We start from the raw sequence: 17,774 nt of genomic DNA on the forward strand, positions 1-17,774 counted from the left end.
TTACTTCTGGTTGTACTTACTGACCTCTAACTGAGTTTATAAAGCCAAACCACACGGCGCATCACACATGATGGTACACTGACTGACTGGGAGCCAACAATGACGCAAAACAAATTCTTTCTCCAGTTTTAGTGCCATAAACTATATTGGGTACTACATTCTAGATAAGATCAGGAGCAAAAGATATTAAAGGGTGTGACTTTTTAATTGTTATCAGTCTAATGTATGATTTGTTCCAAAATTTTATTGAAACTGCGTATCTAAATGAGTGCCTTTTAGTGGCAAAATAAAATGTGGAGCGGGTGAGTCAGACTTACCTGCTGATTTACATATACTGTGTACTGTACTGCAAATGTATGGTAGTCAACATTAATCTAGCTATTATTATTATTATTATTATTATTATTATTATTATTATTATCATTATTGGTTCCATCGTGTAGTAGTTAGCACGCCTGCTTCCAAAGGAGAGAACAGGTAGTCCTGGGTTCCATTCCCCAAGGAAGCACATACTTGGCAGCTTGGGGCATCCTGTTGCAGGACATCTGCTGTTAACACAAGAGTTTGTGGGATCAATGAAGTTCAAATTATTATTATTATTATTACTATTGTTATAACCCTTTGCCATTAATACCTAAAATGCTATTATTGTATTATCGCTCAACCAACATGATATGATTGGTCCTACTCTGACCCTTTACTCAACTGCACGTTAATATCCCACATTGCCATCTGGTGGCAAAAGACTAAAATCTGGCTTCTTTACTGACATGTCCTTTCTGCGGTAACTCTTCAAAGTCATTCAGTGGCAGTTTTGTGACAGTCAACACTGTAACCCGTCACTACAAACCGTATTTAACCAGTAAAATAATCACAGTTTTGTCCTGCGTAAACCATCCTTACAAAAGGCAGTGGTGGCCTAGTGGTGAAGGAGGCGGACTTCGGTCTGGAAGACCCCAGGTTCGAATCCACCAACTGCCAGGTTGCCACTCTACTGTTATTATCATTTCAGTGAAAATGTGACTGCTTGATTCTGCACAAAAACTCAAATGGCCTGTTAATCTTAATCCACAACTCCAGGTTTTACATACCGTATTTTCCGGACTATAAGACGCACTTAAAATCTTTATTGTTCTCAAAAATGGACAGTGCGCCAAAGGTGCAAGGTCGCCTTAACTCTGCTTGCAGCTTTGATTTTAACTAATTTGAATCTGCTTTGTCTAAGTGCAATTCTTTGATTTTAATGAATTTGAATCTGCTTTGTCTAAGTGCAATTAAACTGTTTGCTTGTGTTTCATCATTTAGTATAAGGATTTGGAAGAGTCAATGACGGATGCCCTAATAAATGACAAACCCCAGTTTGTGCGTCTTTTCACTGAGAATGGCCTCAACATCCTCGATTACCTGACCTATGGCCGCCTAGAGTGCCTCTACCGCTCTGTACCTGATGGAACACTTCTGTACCAGCTGCTACAGCGTCACCTACTGGAGCGGATAGGGACTACAGCTCCCGTTTCTACACAGTCAAACCAGCAAGGCTCGCCTTACGAAATGGAGAGTGGACCAGCCAAGGGGATCAGCCTATTTGAGGTGTCTTTTTAGAATAGTTGTTCATTCTATCACACTTCAGAAATCATGTTCGAACCAATGTGAGAATGTTTTGTATTAATCTCAGTCTTCCTTTGATATCTTAAGGTGTCGAGAGTGTTAGAACTTTTGATGGGTGACATTTGTCAGGCGTTCTACTACGACGCACTTGGCTTGAACCAAATAACATCCAAGAGAAGAGCACTGAGGGTATAAATGCAACTTAAACAGACACAATTTTTTTTTTCTTTTACTGTCCATAAACAGCTCCACACACAAGTCCTTGGTAATCGTCTATGTACATTTTAATTGTTTTTATTTCACATTTGAATATGGGATTCGAGCTAATACTATATATTATGTCTTTCAACAATTAAAACTGTTATTATATTAACTTTTTTTGGATGCTGAAGTATATCAGCTGTGACTTTGGGAACACGTGTTTTACTGCCACATCCTGTAGGAATGATAGTCAGCCCTAAATGACTCTGAACCTGTTGTATGCAGTAGTATACGTATATATTTTTGGACGCTATATTAACATTTCTCAAGTAGATATGATGTTATTGTTGTTCCAGCGTGTCAGTAAGCTGCTGCATGGTGACTGCTTATATCGCAGTAATCGATGCCTCNNTTTCCCTGGGCCTCACTTTTTATCTGGGCTGTTCTACAAAACCGGAGTGAGATGGCTACGTTCTTCTGGGAAATGGTAAAACTCACGTCTCTTGCAATTTTTATGGTGTGTTTTGGTGAAAAATTCTCTTTAATTGCAAGACTAACTACTCGTTTGTCCCTTTATTTGTCTCTCATTTCTCTTGCGATTTTATGGTATGTTTTGGTGAAAAATTCTCTGTAAATTGCAAGACTAACTACTAACTCGTTTGTCCCTTTATTTGTCTCTCAGACAGCAGAGTCTGTGCTGAGTGCCCTCAGTGGCTGTAAGATCCTTAGAGAACTGTCAAAGCTGGAAAATGAAACCGAGACCAAAGTCTCCATGAAGGAGCTGGCACAGAATTTTGAAAACTTGGCACATGGTATGTCAGTTATTATAATGTTTTTTTTTTTTTTTTTGCACAAAGTAATGGCATCTTACTAATCTAATCAGTGTCTACATGCAGTATGTTACATTAAATTGCAAGATACAACCAACAAAAAAAGCAGTATGTGTTTACTGTTTGCGCTGTGTCCAACCCCTGAAATCAATCCATCTAAGTACAACCAGTATAACCAAGAATCTAATCCCAAATCCCATTTATGTTTGAACACTCCAGTAGGGTCCACAACAGCAGTATTTTTATGTATCGCCTCATACCACAGGAGTGACTTTTTTATGGTTTGACACTGGTCTTGGCTCCATGTGTAAATATGAGATACAGTCGCACATTAAAAACCCTCAAGTTGTGGTTGGATTAGTAAAACAAACCAAGTTTTACTAAACAAAGCCTTCCTTTCCCCCCCTTCCTCAGATCTTTTCAGTTCTTGTTATCGCAGCAATGAGAGTCGCGCTTTCACCCTGCTGATCAGGAAGTCTCCAGTGTGGGGCGGTACCACTTGCCTCCAGATGGGCATGAGTGCCGATGCGCGACTTTTCTTCAGTAATGATGGAGTACAGGTTTGCTACTTTGCTTTTCTGTCACACCTGCTTTAGACTCTCAAGTGCTTTAGACTGTCAAGTGAGTTTGATAAACTCAACATTAAATTTGTTTAGGTATCTGCCAGTTGAAACCCTGGACTTTTGCTAAATAATAAGTACCTAAAAAAAAAAAAAAAATTAGATAACAATAGTAATACCTTTTTAGGCTTTCTACAGATGCTTAAAATGGGTGGAAGTGTGTGGGAATTATTATTTTTGGATAAAACTTTGTTGAAACCTTGTTAACGTTGTTGTTTGGTTTTGTTATGCAATATTGATATATTTAAGACTTACGACTTTGTTATTAATAGTTTATTAAATTAAACAATAAGCTTTGAACATAACATTGAAAGTTCTTGGAAAAGTCTGAGCTTGAAAAAGTCTGAGGAAATGTTGTGTAACTAAGGGCCACTAGGTGGAGTTGTAGTTCTTCCACCTGTAAGGTCAGACGTTTGTGGCCACGCCAATTATCTACAGGTCAACGTGTCTTGATTAATTTGAACCCCCATATCTTTTTAGAATTTTGATAATTGTTTTGTTTTGCGAGTTGTTGTCTTAAGTGAATTATTACAAAAGTACCGATTAGAATCTGTAATCACTCAGAGAGATGCTGATTCTTCTCTCCATGAATAAGAATTGAATTCTATCATGGATGTACCTACCTATTTGACCTTATATGTTATAAGTGAAAGAATACAGTTGTTTAAGATTGTAGTGTTTTTAATCATAATTTTAAGAAGTATAAGTAGTTGATTTGTTTAACAGCAGTTTAGTTTAATCAATTGATAGACATCTCGACCCCATTGGAATTCAAGTTGACCTTATGTTGGGTTGCTGCCCCAAAAACACTGACCCATCTATTTGATGGAGGTTCTGGTAAGTTAGGATTCTATTGAGACCATGACTACTATGGCCTAGTAGTACTATTCAGCTTGCACTGTAGTAGTTCAAGTATTTCAGTATTGCATTTTGTTTGCAAGTGTGGAGCAAATAGTATTGAAGACAAGACAAGATGATATGATGACATTTTTTCTTCAGTCTTTGTTGTCTCAGATCTGGTGGGGTGATATGAAAAGGAACACAGACGTGTGGAAGCTGCTGCTCACATTTCTCTGTCCTTTCCTCTGCTACACTAACTTAATCACTTTCAGGTAAAGACATCGTCACCCATATCTTTCCTTTACTACTTTGCTTTTTGATAAGAATCAGAATATCATAAAGTCTGGTCATTTTCTCCAATACAAAAATTGTTTTTCTGCATGTTTATCTTGTTTTTTTTAATTTTTTTTTAAATTTTAAACTTGCCCAGGAATCAAGAGGACCACCATCAAGAAGAGGAAAAGCCAAATGAGGAAGGAGCAGGCCGAGACAGTGATAGTCTTTATGGGCACACTGTCTTCTCTTTCTCTGACATCAAGCACATGTAATACTATAAAACTCATTGGTCTATAAGCACGTTTTAGTAAGTAGATTGGGATCTACCAGTAGAACACTAAGGGAGTACTGGTAGATCATGAGCAATTAAAATAAAATAAAAATATATTTATATAATACTCTAATTTGTAGCAGTGATACTGTAAGTCATATTGTGTCATAGAGCTACATACTTGTATACAGTACCCAACATCCCTATATATATATAAAAACACACACATATATATACACACACACAGTGATCCCTCTTCCAAGACCCACTGTAAAATGGGAAAAATCGCAAAGTAGAGGCGAGATTTATGTATTTATTTAGGTATATATTTACCCTTTGCGAACCTCCCCCACACTGTTATCAACCCTCCCTAGACTGTATCACCCTTTCCCACACAATTATATGCAGAGTAGAGTTGTCTAATGGCGACGCAGGGCAACGTGAGCGAGAGAGTGGCTGACAGACAAGGGGGGATGCTGAGAGATGCTATGATGCGTGAGCCATGAGCCAATCCGTGTGAGGAACAGAAGAGCATACTCAATTAGCCGATAATACATAGCTCATAGCTCATCTAGGTAACAAAGCTGCCAACTTTGATTTCAAATCTCAATTTAAAAACGAGGATCCACATTTTTAAAGCAAAAACTTTCCCATGTATAATTATTTTACAATGTTTCTTTTTTTGCTATATTTCACGATATAGCGAAGATTTTGCGAGATTGGATTAGAAAAAAAATCTTCGATGTACTGAAGGAGCTAAACAGAACACTGTATATATGTATATATATATGTGGGCTAAAGAGAACACTGTATATATGTGTATATATGTGTATATGTATATATGTATGTATATATAAATGTATAGCTGTATAGTTTTGCAGTGTACTGATTTATCCATTGAGCTGTATATTTTTGCAGTGTACTGATTTATCCATTGATATTGTGTTAAACTAGTGAAGCCGACTCACAGGAAGCCTACACCCCGAGAACAGCACATATAAAGGGTAAGTTCCCTTTAAACTATCACTCAGAGAAGAGACTTAAGACACGCTGTGTTATCACTTGGTCAGCTGCTTATTCACCTTCTTATATTTACTGTACACAGGCATTCCTCATATACACCGACCACCAAAGCGACCTTTCATCGTGTCACGATGGCGCCAATTTTGGTTTGCACCGGTCACCTCATTTTTGGGCAACGTCCTGATGTATTTTCTCTTCCTCCTGCTGTTTGCCTACGTTCTGTTGGTGGACTTCAAACCTCCCCCAAAGTTTGGCCCATCCATCACTGAGTATGTCTTGTACTTCTGGGTGTTCACCATGGTGTGTGAAGAGATAAGGGAGGTAAGTACCGGTACAGGGATAACACTTGACTTTCAGTGACAGCAATAACAAGGATTTAGGGTAGGGTAAACATTACTAACGTAACAGATGTACTTTACAACTCTCCTAATAGGTAGAACAGTAACCCTTCATTTTAAGTTTATGTAACGATACGTGATGTGTATGAATTTAAATTTACTCTCATAAGGCATCAGATCAGATTTTTTAAAATGTTGCCAATTGTATCAAGGCAGGGGGAGGAGCTTCGGTTTTCATTCAGTTTGCGACAAAGCTGAGAAATAGAATGATTGACTCCTTTATTTAATTTGCTAAATCACAAAAACAAGATATACTTACGTATTAGTGACTCATAATAATCAACATGAAATTGTCATTTAGGGATTAACCATGTTATTGGAACAGTTTTTTAATGGATTAAGTCAAAGTCCGAATATTGAATGAGGTTAAAATCACTGATTAAAAAATTCTTCATGAATACATACATACAAAAAAATTCACTCATAACAGGATTTTGCAAACGGAATGCATTGTCTGGTGACCCCATTAATATGTCTCAGAGAATCTGTCTAATTTTTCATGTACAGAATATTTTCCAATTGTTTGGACCATGTATTGACCAACTAATTCGTTTAATTTGCTTTTATCCATTTTTTTCTTTTTAAATTTATTTCAAGACTTGCTTTTTGGGGACTATGACTTGGCGTCAGAGGATGAGGGTGTACATACAAGATGTGTGGAACAAGTGTAACCTTGCTGCCATCATTCTGTTTGTCATTGGACTAATCTGCAGGTGATATGAAACATGATGTAAACCTGTATCTGGTTGTTTGATAGAGTGCACATCTGATTTCCTTAATTGTATAATGTTCTGCTTCAGGTGGTAAATTGATGCAATCTTTGTTCCAGAATGTTCCACTGGTCGCACGGATTTGGTCGGGAGGTCCTGTGTGTAGACTACATGGTCTTTACGCTCCGCCTCATTCACATCTTTGCCATTCACAAACAACTTGGACCAAAAATCATCATTGTTGGCAAGATGGTCAGTGTTCATATGGACTAATATGTGTTATATTTCTTCTGTATCAATAAATTCGATCCAGTCTGTAGAATAAATGATGTGATTATTGTGTAATTACAGGTGAAGGATGTGTTCTTCTTCCTGTTCTTCCTGGGAGTGTGGCTCATGGCATATGGAGTTGCCAACCAAGCTCTGATTTATTCATATGATCCTAGTCCAGATCGCATTTTCCGGCGAGTTTTTTACAGGCCGTACCTGCACATCTTTGGACAGATCCCTGTGGAAGAAATGGATGGTAAATTTAGTGTTAGCATGATATAAAAGGAAAATACAGTGGCTTTGTTTTTGGTAGTACAGGGTCCAGTTCTTGGTGTGTCCTGTGAAATATGTAGAAATCAGGGTAGCCAGAAGGATAATGAGGAAAAGAGGTTATAAACAAATGTCTGACCTGGTCATGCTATCTTAAGGGTTTGAATAAGGTGGCAAGAAAACATTTACATTTTTAAAAAGAGACTTGTTCCTGTCTCTTTATTTCTTAATAAAACACAGGTTACCAGAACCTCTGTCATATAGATAGGTCAGTGTTTTTCAACCTTTGGGTCGTGACCCCACATAAGGTTGACTTGAATTCAAATGGGGTCACCTGAGATGTCTATCAGTTGATTTAAATCAATTGATAGACATCTCAAATGACTCACATTAGGCCGCTAAGCATCAACCTGTCTGGGGCTGTCAAACTAGATGGAAGTGAACATTAATTAATTGTTCAAATGTGTGCTACAGAAGCTACAGGCTTGAAGACAAAACATAGATTGTGTTTCAGGCTAACTCCTACGTGGACTTTTTGTTATTTTTTTTTAGACACTGAGATAATGAAAAAAATAACTTTGAATGTGTCTACAGGTATAAAACAAATATTAACATGCTTTTTTTGTACATTTATATATTTTCATATGTTTTTCAGTGGGGAAGGATTGGGATAAGCCTTGCACAGACAATGTAACAATGATTGAAGATGGTGCAGAGCCATGCAGGACTCTCTACAGTAACTGGCTGGTTGTAATTCTTCTTGTCGTCTATCTGCTCGTCACCAACATCCTCCTCATCAACCTGCTCATTGCAATGTTTAGGTAAAATTCACAGCATGTTTTATGTTCTTATTGACCAAGTCCTCATGCTTTAAGTATAACGTGCTTTTTTTTTTTTGGCCAAACAGCTCCACTTTCTCTGAAGTGCAGGCCAACAGTGACATCTACTGGAAGTTTCAGCGTTACACTCTGATAGTCCAGTATCACTCTCGTCCGTCCTTGGCTCCTCCTTTCATAATCCTCTCTCACCTCAATCTTTTTATCAAAAGAATCATCCGCAAGGTCCCCTCGGTCAAGATTTACCATTTTGGTGAGTATTCTTTGTTAGAAAAAAACATCCCACCATATGAACGTGTGGTTCATATGAACAATTGTGAACCTTCCTATATAATGAACGAATCACTCTCAGTGAACTAATCTTTCGCTGTGAACGAATCACTCTCTGTGAGCTAATCTTTCGCTGTGAACGAGTCATCTTGCATATGACTCGGGATTCACGAGTCATATGAAAGATTCGTTCATTTTGAACGAATCACTCGCGAACGACACATCACTTACTCGTTCACTTTGCTCGGCGCTCTTATACGTATGGTACGTTGCTATACAGTTTGTGCTCTTGTGTTTGGTAAAAGTTGACCCTAATCTAACGCTCTACCATGCCTCCAAAACGCACTGCATCTTCTCAGGCTTCTGTTACGAAGCCCAAACGAAGACGAAGACGAAGACGCTGACACAGATGACAGTTAACAGCCTTTGTTTTTCTTAACAATAATGTGCGCTCATGCGCTGTGTCCGGTTTATATATACGGTCCGTCCGTCTTGGCCACTATGCACTCCTCTCTACTCTCCTCTCTCCTTAGTCTTTCTTGGCTCCTACTAATATAAGGAGAGACTTGATTGCTCCAATTGCGCTCACCTCAGAGTCCACCTCCTGGGCAAAATCGAATCCCGGTTAGGGCGGTTGGTATCTTCCAGTGGACTCACCACCCGCAGGAAGGTTTAGGGGGGTTGGTACGGTTCAATGTGATTTGGGTGGCGACTGCTGCCCCTGCGACTGGGTAACAGATAAGCGGATGAAAATGGATGGATGGATGGATGGTGTGATAATAATAATAATAAAATACATTTTCAGACTTACAGCAATGAGTGCCACATCAGTGTCAGGACTCTGTGCAGCATGCTGTGCATGCAAAAACACCCTTGTGTCACATTCTTCATGTTAACACTGCAGGTCTTCAACAGCATGAACATTACAGTCAGGCAGTGACATTGATCCCTATGTGTTATGTACAAGCTGTAAGGATGGGGCCAGAGCAGGCCTGACATGGGTCTAAGTTTCTTTGTCCGACACGGAGTGTCCTGCTCAATGTTGATGGGTGGGCCTCACTTCTTGAGCAGTTTTCCATATCCTCTCTAACGCTCGAGACGCCTTTTTACTTTTGCAATTGCACTCTCCGGTAGCATGTGGGATGGAAAGCAGCATTCTCGGGAATGCTTTCAAACTTCAAATCCAGGCAGTGTTTGTAGTTTTAAGATACATATCGACACAAACCAGCCACTAGGGGACACAAAGACGTGTTGTATGCATATTTAAATGTATGTATGTAGGTATACATATGTATGTGTGTGTGTGTGCGTACATATGTATATGTATAGTGTATATATGTGGATGTGGGTGTGTGTACATGTGTATCTATATATATGCATATATATATATATATAATTTACATGCATATATTTAAACTATTTATATACCTGTTCACATAACATCCTTATAATTATACTAGTTCTGCTTAAATTAGTATTGTGCAGTAATAGTTAACAATGGTATAATTGGAATATAATAATTGAGATTGCAATCAACAACACTAGACATGGCAACAATAATCACCCACTAATCTACTAATACTACTAACTCTATCTATCTACTTTTACCAACCTACTAATCTAATCTACTTTTGGTGCTGTACTGCTGCTGGAGCCTGAAGTTCCTGAAGGGAACTCCGAAGGGATTAACAAAGTTCTATCTGTCCATCCATCCATCCATCCATCCATACATCCATCCGTCCATCTATCTAATCTATCTAATCTATCTAATACAATGTTTGAACGATAACAACCTCCAGTCACTAGATGGCAGCAACTCATGCAGTTGTTTGTCCCCAACTGGGGTCATGACAGAAAATAATTGAGAGCCACTGATGTAGGGTGTAAGGGGCAGTTTCGAACAACAGCAATGCAACAATGTATTCGTATTTATTATTATTACATGTACTGCAGGTTTTCATATTTTCTATGTCATTGTCTTACTTGTTGTGTTCTTCTGTTAGTGCTGCAGTTAACAGGTAAAGCGGCTAACAGGCTGATGACTTGGGAAACCATTCAAAAGGAGGACTTTTTGACCACACAAAACAAAATCCAGAAAAGCAGTGACTCTGAGAGACTGAAACGGATGTCGGTCAAGTAAGCGCCTCATCTCACACCTTATTAAGAATAAAAACACTAAAAGCGGAATGTTCACATTACAGCAGCTATGGCAGTGAAGGAAGCAGAGAAAAGAAAACAAAATACAGGGTGTCCTCGACAAGTTTTTTTTGCTCTAAGTCAGAACTCACATACAGTACGTACAAGTACCTATGTCATCATAGGATATTTTAAGTCTGATGAACACAACGCAAATGAAATCAAGCAAATGTAGCGACATTTTAAGAATTGCATACAGTGCTGCATGATTTGATGAAAATGTGCGATTGCAATTATTATAGACAATATTGTGATTTGCGACTAGGATAATGATATAAATGAATGATGTCATGCGTATACTTGGATGAATGTCAAGGACAACAGAGTCAGTGCAAAGTCTGTTACTTGACATTACAGCATTAATATATAATTTAAAAATATTCTTTCATGGTGGTAGCTGTACCCTTTTAGAAACAAAAATGTATTAAGGTAGATAGATAGATAGCACTTTATTAATCCCTCTTGTTATAAATCCCTTTAGTGGGAAAGCTCCACAGCCTTCCTGACGTTACTAGTCTGTCTGTAGTGAAGGTAACCTGACTTTCCTTGCACAGCCCCTCCGCTGCGAAAGCCTCATTCAGGTCCGATGCAATTTCTCCTGGGGGAAATACGATGTTTGCAGGCAATGGCTTTTAAGCTAAAAGTCATTGTCGATAAAGTATACAGCCACGTTCCATGGTCCTGCTTGACCACAAGTCTGTTGTGGTTGAGTCAGTCTTGACCGAAGCCATTTCAACTTGATCCTAGCTATGGTGTTTGTTATAGAGCTTCAGGATAACGAAGAAAAAGTTCCATGAGGGTAGCTGATTTCTCCAGTCAGAGCCTGGGGATCATTTTGCGACTTTAGGACGTAGAGACTTTAGCTTTGTAACGTTTTACACAGCACGTTGTCCTGTTCAGCGTTGCTGTCCCTGTATCCAAAGTTTTGCCGTACAACGAAAGTTGCATTCGTTTTTCGCCACCAACTTAGCTTCCCCGTATTCGTCTTCCACATTTATATTGGTTACTGTTGTCTGCTGTAAAAGCCAGGTAGCCATGTGACAACCTGCAGCATTTAGGAGTCATCATAGGGCGTTAAATTAGGGTCAACTTTCACCAAACACAAGAGCAACAAACCTTAAGCAACACACTATATAACTGTGGACAGACAAGGGGAGGTGCTACGATGCATGAGGCATTCTGCGTGAGGAACAGAAGAGCATGCTCAATGCTGTGTCTGATTTCCTTTAGGTAAACAAAGCTACAAGCATATTCTTACTGTTTTAAGTTTTTTAGAAATAGTTGATTTCCTTTAGGTAAACAAGCTAGCTACAAGCATATTTTTACTGTTTTAAGTTTTTTAGAAATAGTTTTTTATCACGAAAAACTTTGATCTGTCAAATAAAAAAAAGATGATATAGCGATATAGCGAAAATCTGCGGTATACTGAGGGAGTGAAAGGAGAACCCACAATATAGAGAGGGACCATTGCACTTCCAAGTTGCAGTATCGACCTTGGACATGAAAAATTGAGCCACTCCCAATAAACAGAAAACAGATCTTGTCACGAGTTATCTTCCTCTGAGTCATTTGCCTCCGCTGGAATGTTTTGAAGAAGAAGTCCAAAAAACCTGCGAAGAAACAGTGAAAGCTTTTACTAAATAACATTGTCGGATAGCCCTAGCCCTTCTAAACTATATTAAGCCTCTTCCTGCCCACTGTTGTAAAGACACTGAACCAAACCACTCAAAATAATCAGGATCACATTTATGTGGCTCTAGAATTAACTGAGCATTGTTAAAAGAAAATCATTAGACGAGACGAGTTCTAATTGGCAGCCTTGAAAGGTATGTGCAAATGTGTTTGTGGAATGATAAGAATGACTGGTTGGTATGAGATGAAGCATACTGTTCTCGTAAATAGGGGTAATACAGGTTACATCGTCATAGTCATCCAACTGAAACCCTGATTTAGTGTTTTTGATGGGACACCAAATATGCTGCGGGTGTTTCGGAAGTTCGTGACTGATGTGTGACCTGGTAAACTCCCCACTGTGTCTTTTACGTCTGAAATGTGCAGTAATAGCCAAAAAAAAACCATAGTTTTTGGCTTTTGATACTCAGGTGTGGTGTGGGAAAAAAACAACCAAAATAAAGGAGGATAAATCCCTTTGTAAATGTATGGTTTGCAGTTTATAACAATTATAAGAGGGCCATGTACCAGGGCATCCACTTGGGGTGTCACCAAGGTGTCGGAAACCAACAATGAGTCAGTGTTGATATTTGTTTTTATTAAGTTACCCGTGGATAAAGTATTGTATCAGTTCCATGTGCTTTGTATTGACCTCACATTTGATTCGAAAATAGCAAAGCTTAAAACCTATCCTAAGATCCTATCGAATTGATTGAATCCATCAGAAGTGCAGGCTAACACATCACAACACAACACACAAGTTGCAATCAAACTTTAGCGCAAAGGTAGCATTTAAAAACCATCCCCAAAAAACTGGTTAGGACCTGGGTTTTTATTATGCTGAGCATCCTGAGCTGATTTCTTACCTGTAGACCTTGCGGTGGAAGAACCAAGGACTGAGAGGAGCTAGGATACAAAGTAGGCAGATGAATGAGACTAAACTAGGCCAGATGGGCTTAGGGAAGGGCCTGATGGCCAATCAAATGGCCACCCACAGTTGTACCTTAGATATAGTCTCCCAACTTTTGCTCTTCTTCAGTTCTGTTTATCACAAACTAACCTTAATATATGTCATTCTTTGTTTTTGGTTTTTATTTTTTTAATTTTTTATTTATTTTTATTTCTTGCTGTTTTAGAGTTGATGGTGTCCTGAAACATATGAGTGAAAGCAGAGACTTTGAACACAGGATAAGAGCCCTTGAAAATGAGGTAAAATTAAACATTAGTTCTGTAATGCACAATGTTTTCTTTCTGTCTTAATAGAATTCCATTCCTCAATGATGAGACTGTTGCAGCTGTCTGACAACGTCAGCCATAGTGAACTATAAATACCGTGGGATGTCACTCTGACATAATGAGTTGTTAAAGATCCAAACGTCTAACGTCAACATATCTATGCCCTGAGAAAGACAATAATGAGCATTCAAAGAGTATAAATTGTTATTTGGGTTCTTTATATTATATTTGTTTATATTTTTTTAATCCAGCATGGAATTTTTGGTAATTTTTGCAAGATTTGTTAATTCACAACTTAAGCAATACTCTTCTTCGATACAGCCAGTTCTTTCAGATTTGATAGCCTTATGGGACGAACCAACTTAAAATCATCAGGGTCAACAATTGCCTGGTATACAGCCAGTTCTTCCAGATTTGATAGCCTTATGGGACGAACCCTTGATTTATGTCCACTTCACAGATATGAGGCCCCATTTTTCTGACACAATTTGTGGCGGAGAAATGAATAAAAGATAAATAGATTTATTTATTTTTAAAAATTAAAGTTATCACAAATTTCTGGAATGTCAGCCTATTCAGCCTTATAAGTGCTTGGGTTGGTGTTTGCAAACTTTCAAAAGCAAGTGGTTGTGCCAACTTCAACGGTAGGTTTGCTTTCTCATCAAGGGACTTAAATGTTTACAACATACAAACAATACTTTTGTCTGTTGAACAGAACAATGTCAATAACAGAGCTTTACCTATCAGAGGAGCTGATAAGTGCTTTAAAAAAACTTGTTACCAGTTAGAAAAAACATCTAAACAACAATTTTATTTGTTTATTCAGATTCAAAGATAACATGCGGTACATCCTGTTCGTTCTACCTTTTGTTGGACAAGTAAAACAAGCCTAATTTACGTGTTCCTGTCATTGAGGCACCTCCTATTACTCAGTATAACACTTCCTTCAGACATTTTTCAGTTGAAACTAAGTTAACTAAATCATGGTCATAGATAAAGGGACTCATTTTTAGGTTGTTGCTGTTGCAGTGTGTCCATTTCTAACATAAAACACATTAACAATCAGCCTTAGGCTGCAGACTACTTTCCTGAACGAAAAAAAGGCCCAATGAGAAAGCAAGTTATGAGACACGCTGCAGTTCAGTAAATCCATTCTACATTTTACAGCCAGTTAGCAGGCTAATATTGAGCAGCACAGTGGCTAGTTAAAAAAAAAGAAATACAACATGTCGGCTGTTTTGAAGTATTTTACATTAGAATTGCCCCAAAGCCACACAGCAACATGCAATGTTTGTATAGACTACATGCATACAATAATACCGTAATATTAAAGCAAACTATAAACATGAACTATAAAATGAAGTAAACTGTATCCGTATCGGTATACATTTAACTTGTTTAGTATTATATAGATATATATTGAAATATTGAGATATGACCCAGCCCTAGTGACAATAAAGGATTCTTCTTCTAAGGAAAAAAACAGTCCCACTGAATAAGGCGATGTTTTTCTATTTTGTCAGTTTTTTTCATATTACATAAAATTAGACCTCTGATTTAACCAGTACCCAGATGTTTTATTCACATTTTTGTGAATGTGTTCAGGTGGAGTACTGCAGTAATGCTCTCAGCTGGATTGTGGATACCTTGGCACAAAGCAACATGTTCAAACCAACACGACCTCCACCTACGTTAAGGGGTATGACCAGATTTTAGTTTCTATATTAACCTTTTGCTGATATACAATATTGTTAATTATTAATTTCTGATTACGACATCCGACGATACTGATACCTGCGTCTGTTTTTCACCACAACTGCACTAAAAGTCTTAGACTTTACAAGCAATTCCAGCATATTTGGTGAAGTCCAGACATTGCTGTTGGGTTACTCATAGGGATGTCCGATATTCCAATATCTGATACGAAATTGTCCAAGCACTTACCTACGATATTAACCAATAGCGGGGCAGTGGTGGCCTTGTGGTTAGGGACCTTAAGTGCCGTTCATTAAGGTTATTAAGGTCCAGAAGTTCCTTCCGCGTTATCGGGTTTTCACTATCGGAGAAAAAAACGATAACGATTCTTACAGATATTACATAATTACACTAATGCCAGGCCGATAATATCGGTATTATATTATCAGACATAATTAACTGTTGATGTTATGTCTGATGAAACAACTGCTTAGTTGTTTCACAATTCCAAAAATAACCCATTCCCCTTATCTGGGGTTTTTCTGAAGGGTTAAACCTGTCACTAAAGAACTGCTGTTTTGCATTATGGGCTCTATTAATTTATGTGTGTAAAACACTGTGCCCCAATGAGACATTACTTATAAACATCTACAGATAAAATATTGTTACTGACTCAGAAGTTTCAAAAAGTCTAGGACTAGAGTGAATAAGCTTCACAGGCATTTGTGACAAAAAAAAGCAATTTTATCTCTTTTTATCCTCTTTTTGTTTTACAGATGCGTTCCCTGCAATTTTATCTCTTTTTGTTTTACAGATGCGTTCCCTTCATCTTCCACTTCTCCTTGATTAGGTCACGGGCACCTTCACCTGTTCAAGAGCTTCCTAATCACTGGAGTTGACATTGTTGATTGCATTGTGGGTCTGTTACTTGAGAATAGGTGCTGTAATAAAAGGGCTGACTGATCCGATAAGGTTAAAGTATTTAGCTCCATTGTTAATGCTTAACTGAATATAACAAACGTCTTTGCACCATCATTTGTGTACTATTTTGTCTCTGGCGAACAAGTCAGCTGTGCCTTTACTAAACTCATGCGACAGTAAAATATTTAATCTAATTATTTGTTTTTATAAAATGTATATATAATATCAAGTTTGGCAGAACAGTCGTATTCCTCTTTCTGTCACTGTTTTACAACTTTCCTTTTTATTGTTGTTTTTTTTTGCTAATGATGCTTTATAGCTTTTTACTAGATGTAAGAGTGTGTAGTCAAGAAGTATGTCATGGATATGTGAGTGCTTCTTTACAACTATCACCTTAATTAAGGTGATCTATGAGGCCAGTCACTCGATAAGGCTATTTGGTACTGGTTTTGTCTTCAACCTTTTACGTAGTATATTAATTGGACCGGACATTTATATTTTTTTATTAAATTTCAGTGTTCAGACATGGTGAAAACTGGCTTGTGAGTCTTTTTTTATCTGCATTTACTGCTCCACTGATCTTATATTAAACTGTTAATTGATTGTTGTGGATTAAGGTTTTTAACAAAATTACTTGACCTTACTTTGTTTACTACGTACAGGCTTTTGTGCTGCAACATCTCCCTGTGTGTCATATGAGCACTGACCATAAGAGAGCAGACTATCTACCTATCTATAGGGACATGGACACATAGGGTATGTGTCCATGTCCCTATAGATAGATCGATAGATTGATAGATCGTCCTTTGGCTGGGTTTGCGACTTAAACTCATAATTTCACGTTTGTTATTTTCACCCTGACAGAGGGCACTCTAGGCTTGTGTATACTTAATTTCTCATAGGGAACTCCCGAGGGATTAATAAAGATCTATGTCTGTCTGTCTATCTATCTAAAGTATCTGCTACTCCTGTACCACTGAAAATGTACATGTTCATTATTTTCACACTGACATCTGCTAGAAGAGACGCTAGCCGGCTTGTGCGATTTATACTACGGAGCGACTGTATATGTTTTTTCTTCTTTATTATGCATTTTTTGACTGTTGTGGCCTAACTCTGGAGCCACCTACAGTCCACAAAATACGGTTGTGTTATATGTTATGACTAATATGTTATGAAAAATTGTTGTCATGATTAATGGATTAAAAATAACTCAAAGTATTGATATTGATATTGATATAAAAAATGTCAAAACGTAATCAGAATCGTATTGAATACAAAATTCAGCATCACCCATCACCGATTTAAATGCTAACTAGTGTACGTTTTCAAACTTGCAACAGTGGCTGTTATCCATCTGTGGGCATCTTTCCCCTCCCTCATATGTTATCTTATGTCCCTCCCTCTACCCAAAGTAGGCCTGGACCTCTTTGCGAGTCTATAACATCTGTCCTTCTGCATTCCTGTTTACCAACCAATACTCTCTCCTCTGGACAAACCTTCTACCACTGTATCTAGTCCCTAAACTGTCATGATTTACACCGGTAATGACCCTCTAAATTGTCATGATTTACACCGCTAATGACCCAAAATGCAGGCTCAGATGACGGTAGGTGAGAAATAAGGATTTAT

The 17,774-nt window shown here is 38.0% G+C and overlaps 1 protein-coding gene across 1 annotated transcript in view; it reads left to right on the top strand.

Annotated features, from left to right (window-relative positions):
- Positions 1-16,677, top strand: part of LOC103382033 (transient receptor potential cation channel subfamily M member 4-like) — a 27,355-nt gene extending 10,678 nt beyond the window's left edge. Inside the window, 19 exon segments of the mRNA XM_008314682.3 lie at positions 1,306-1,590; positions 1,696-1,797; positions 2,166-2,219; positions 2,222-2,296; positions 2,492-2,621; positions 3,054-3,199; positions 4,259-4,371; positions 4,530-4,643; positions 5,601-5,650; positions 5,752-5,990; positions 6,665-6,780; positions 6,897-7,029; positions 7,129-7,303; positions 7,973-8,138; positions 8,225-8,406; positions 10,427-10,559; positions 13,427-13,499; positions 15,132-15,225; positions 16,036-16,677. Of these exon segments, the coding sequence (XP_008312904.2) occupies positions 1,306-1,590; positions 1,696-1,797; positions 2,166-2,219; positions 2,222-2,296; positions 2,492-2,621; positions 3,054-3,199; positions 4,259-4,371; positions 4,530-4,643; positions 5,601-5,650; positions 5,752-5,990; positions 6,665-6,780; positions 6,897-7,029; positions 7,129-7,303; positions 7,973-8,138; positions 8,225-8,406; positions 10,427-10,559; positions 13,427-13,499; positions 15,132-15,225; positions 16,036-16,067 (2,412 nt within the window). The 3' untranslated portion in view covers positions 16,068-16,677.
- The last annotated feature ends 1,097 nt before the right edge of the window (positions 16,678-17,774 follow it).

Source organism: Cynoglossus semilaevis, chromosome 8 (assembly GCF_000523025.1).
Source record: "Cynoglossus semilaevis isolate Cse_v1.0 chromosome 8, Cse_v1.0, whole genome shotgun sequence".
In the NCBI taxonomy this organism is placed as follows: domain Eukaryota; kingdom Metazoa; phylum Chordata; class Actinopteri; order Pleuronectiformes; family Cynoglossidae; genus Cynoglossus; species Cynoglossus semilaevis.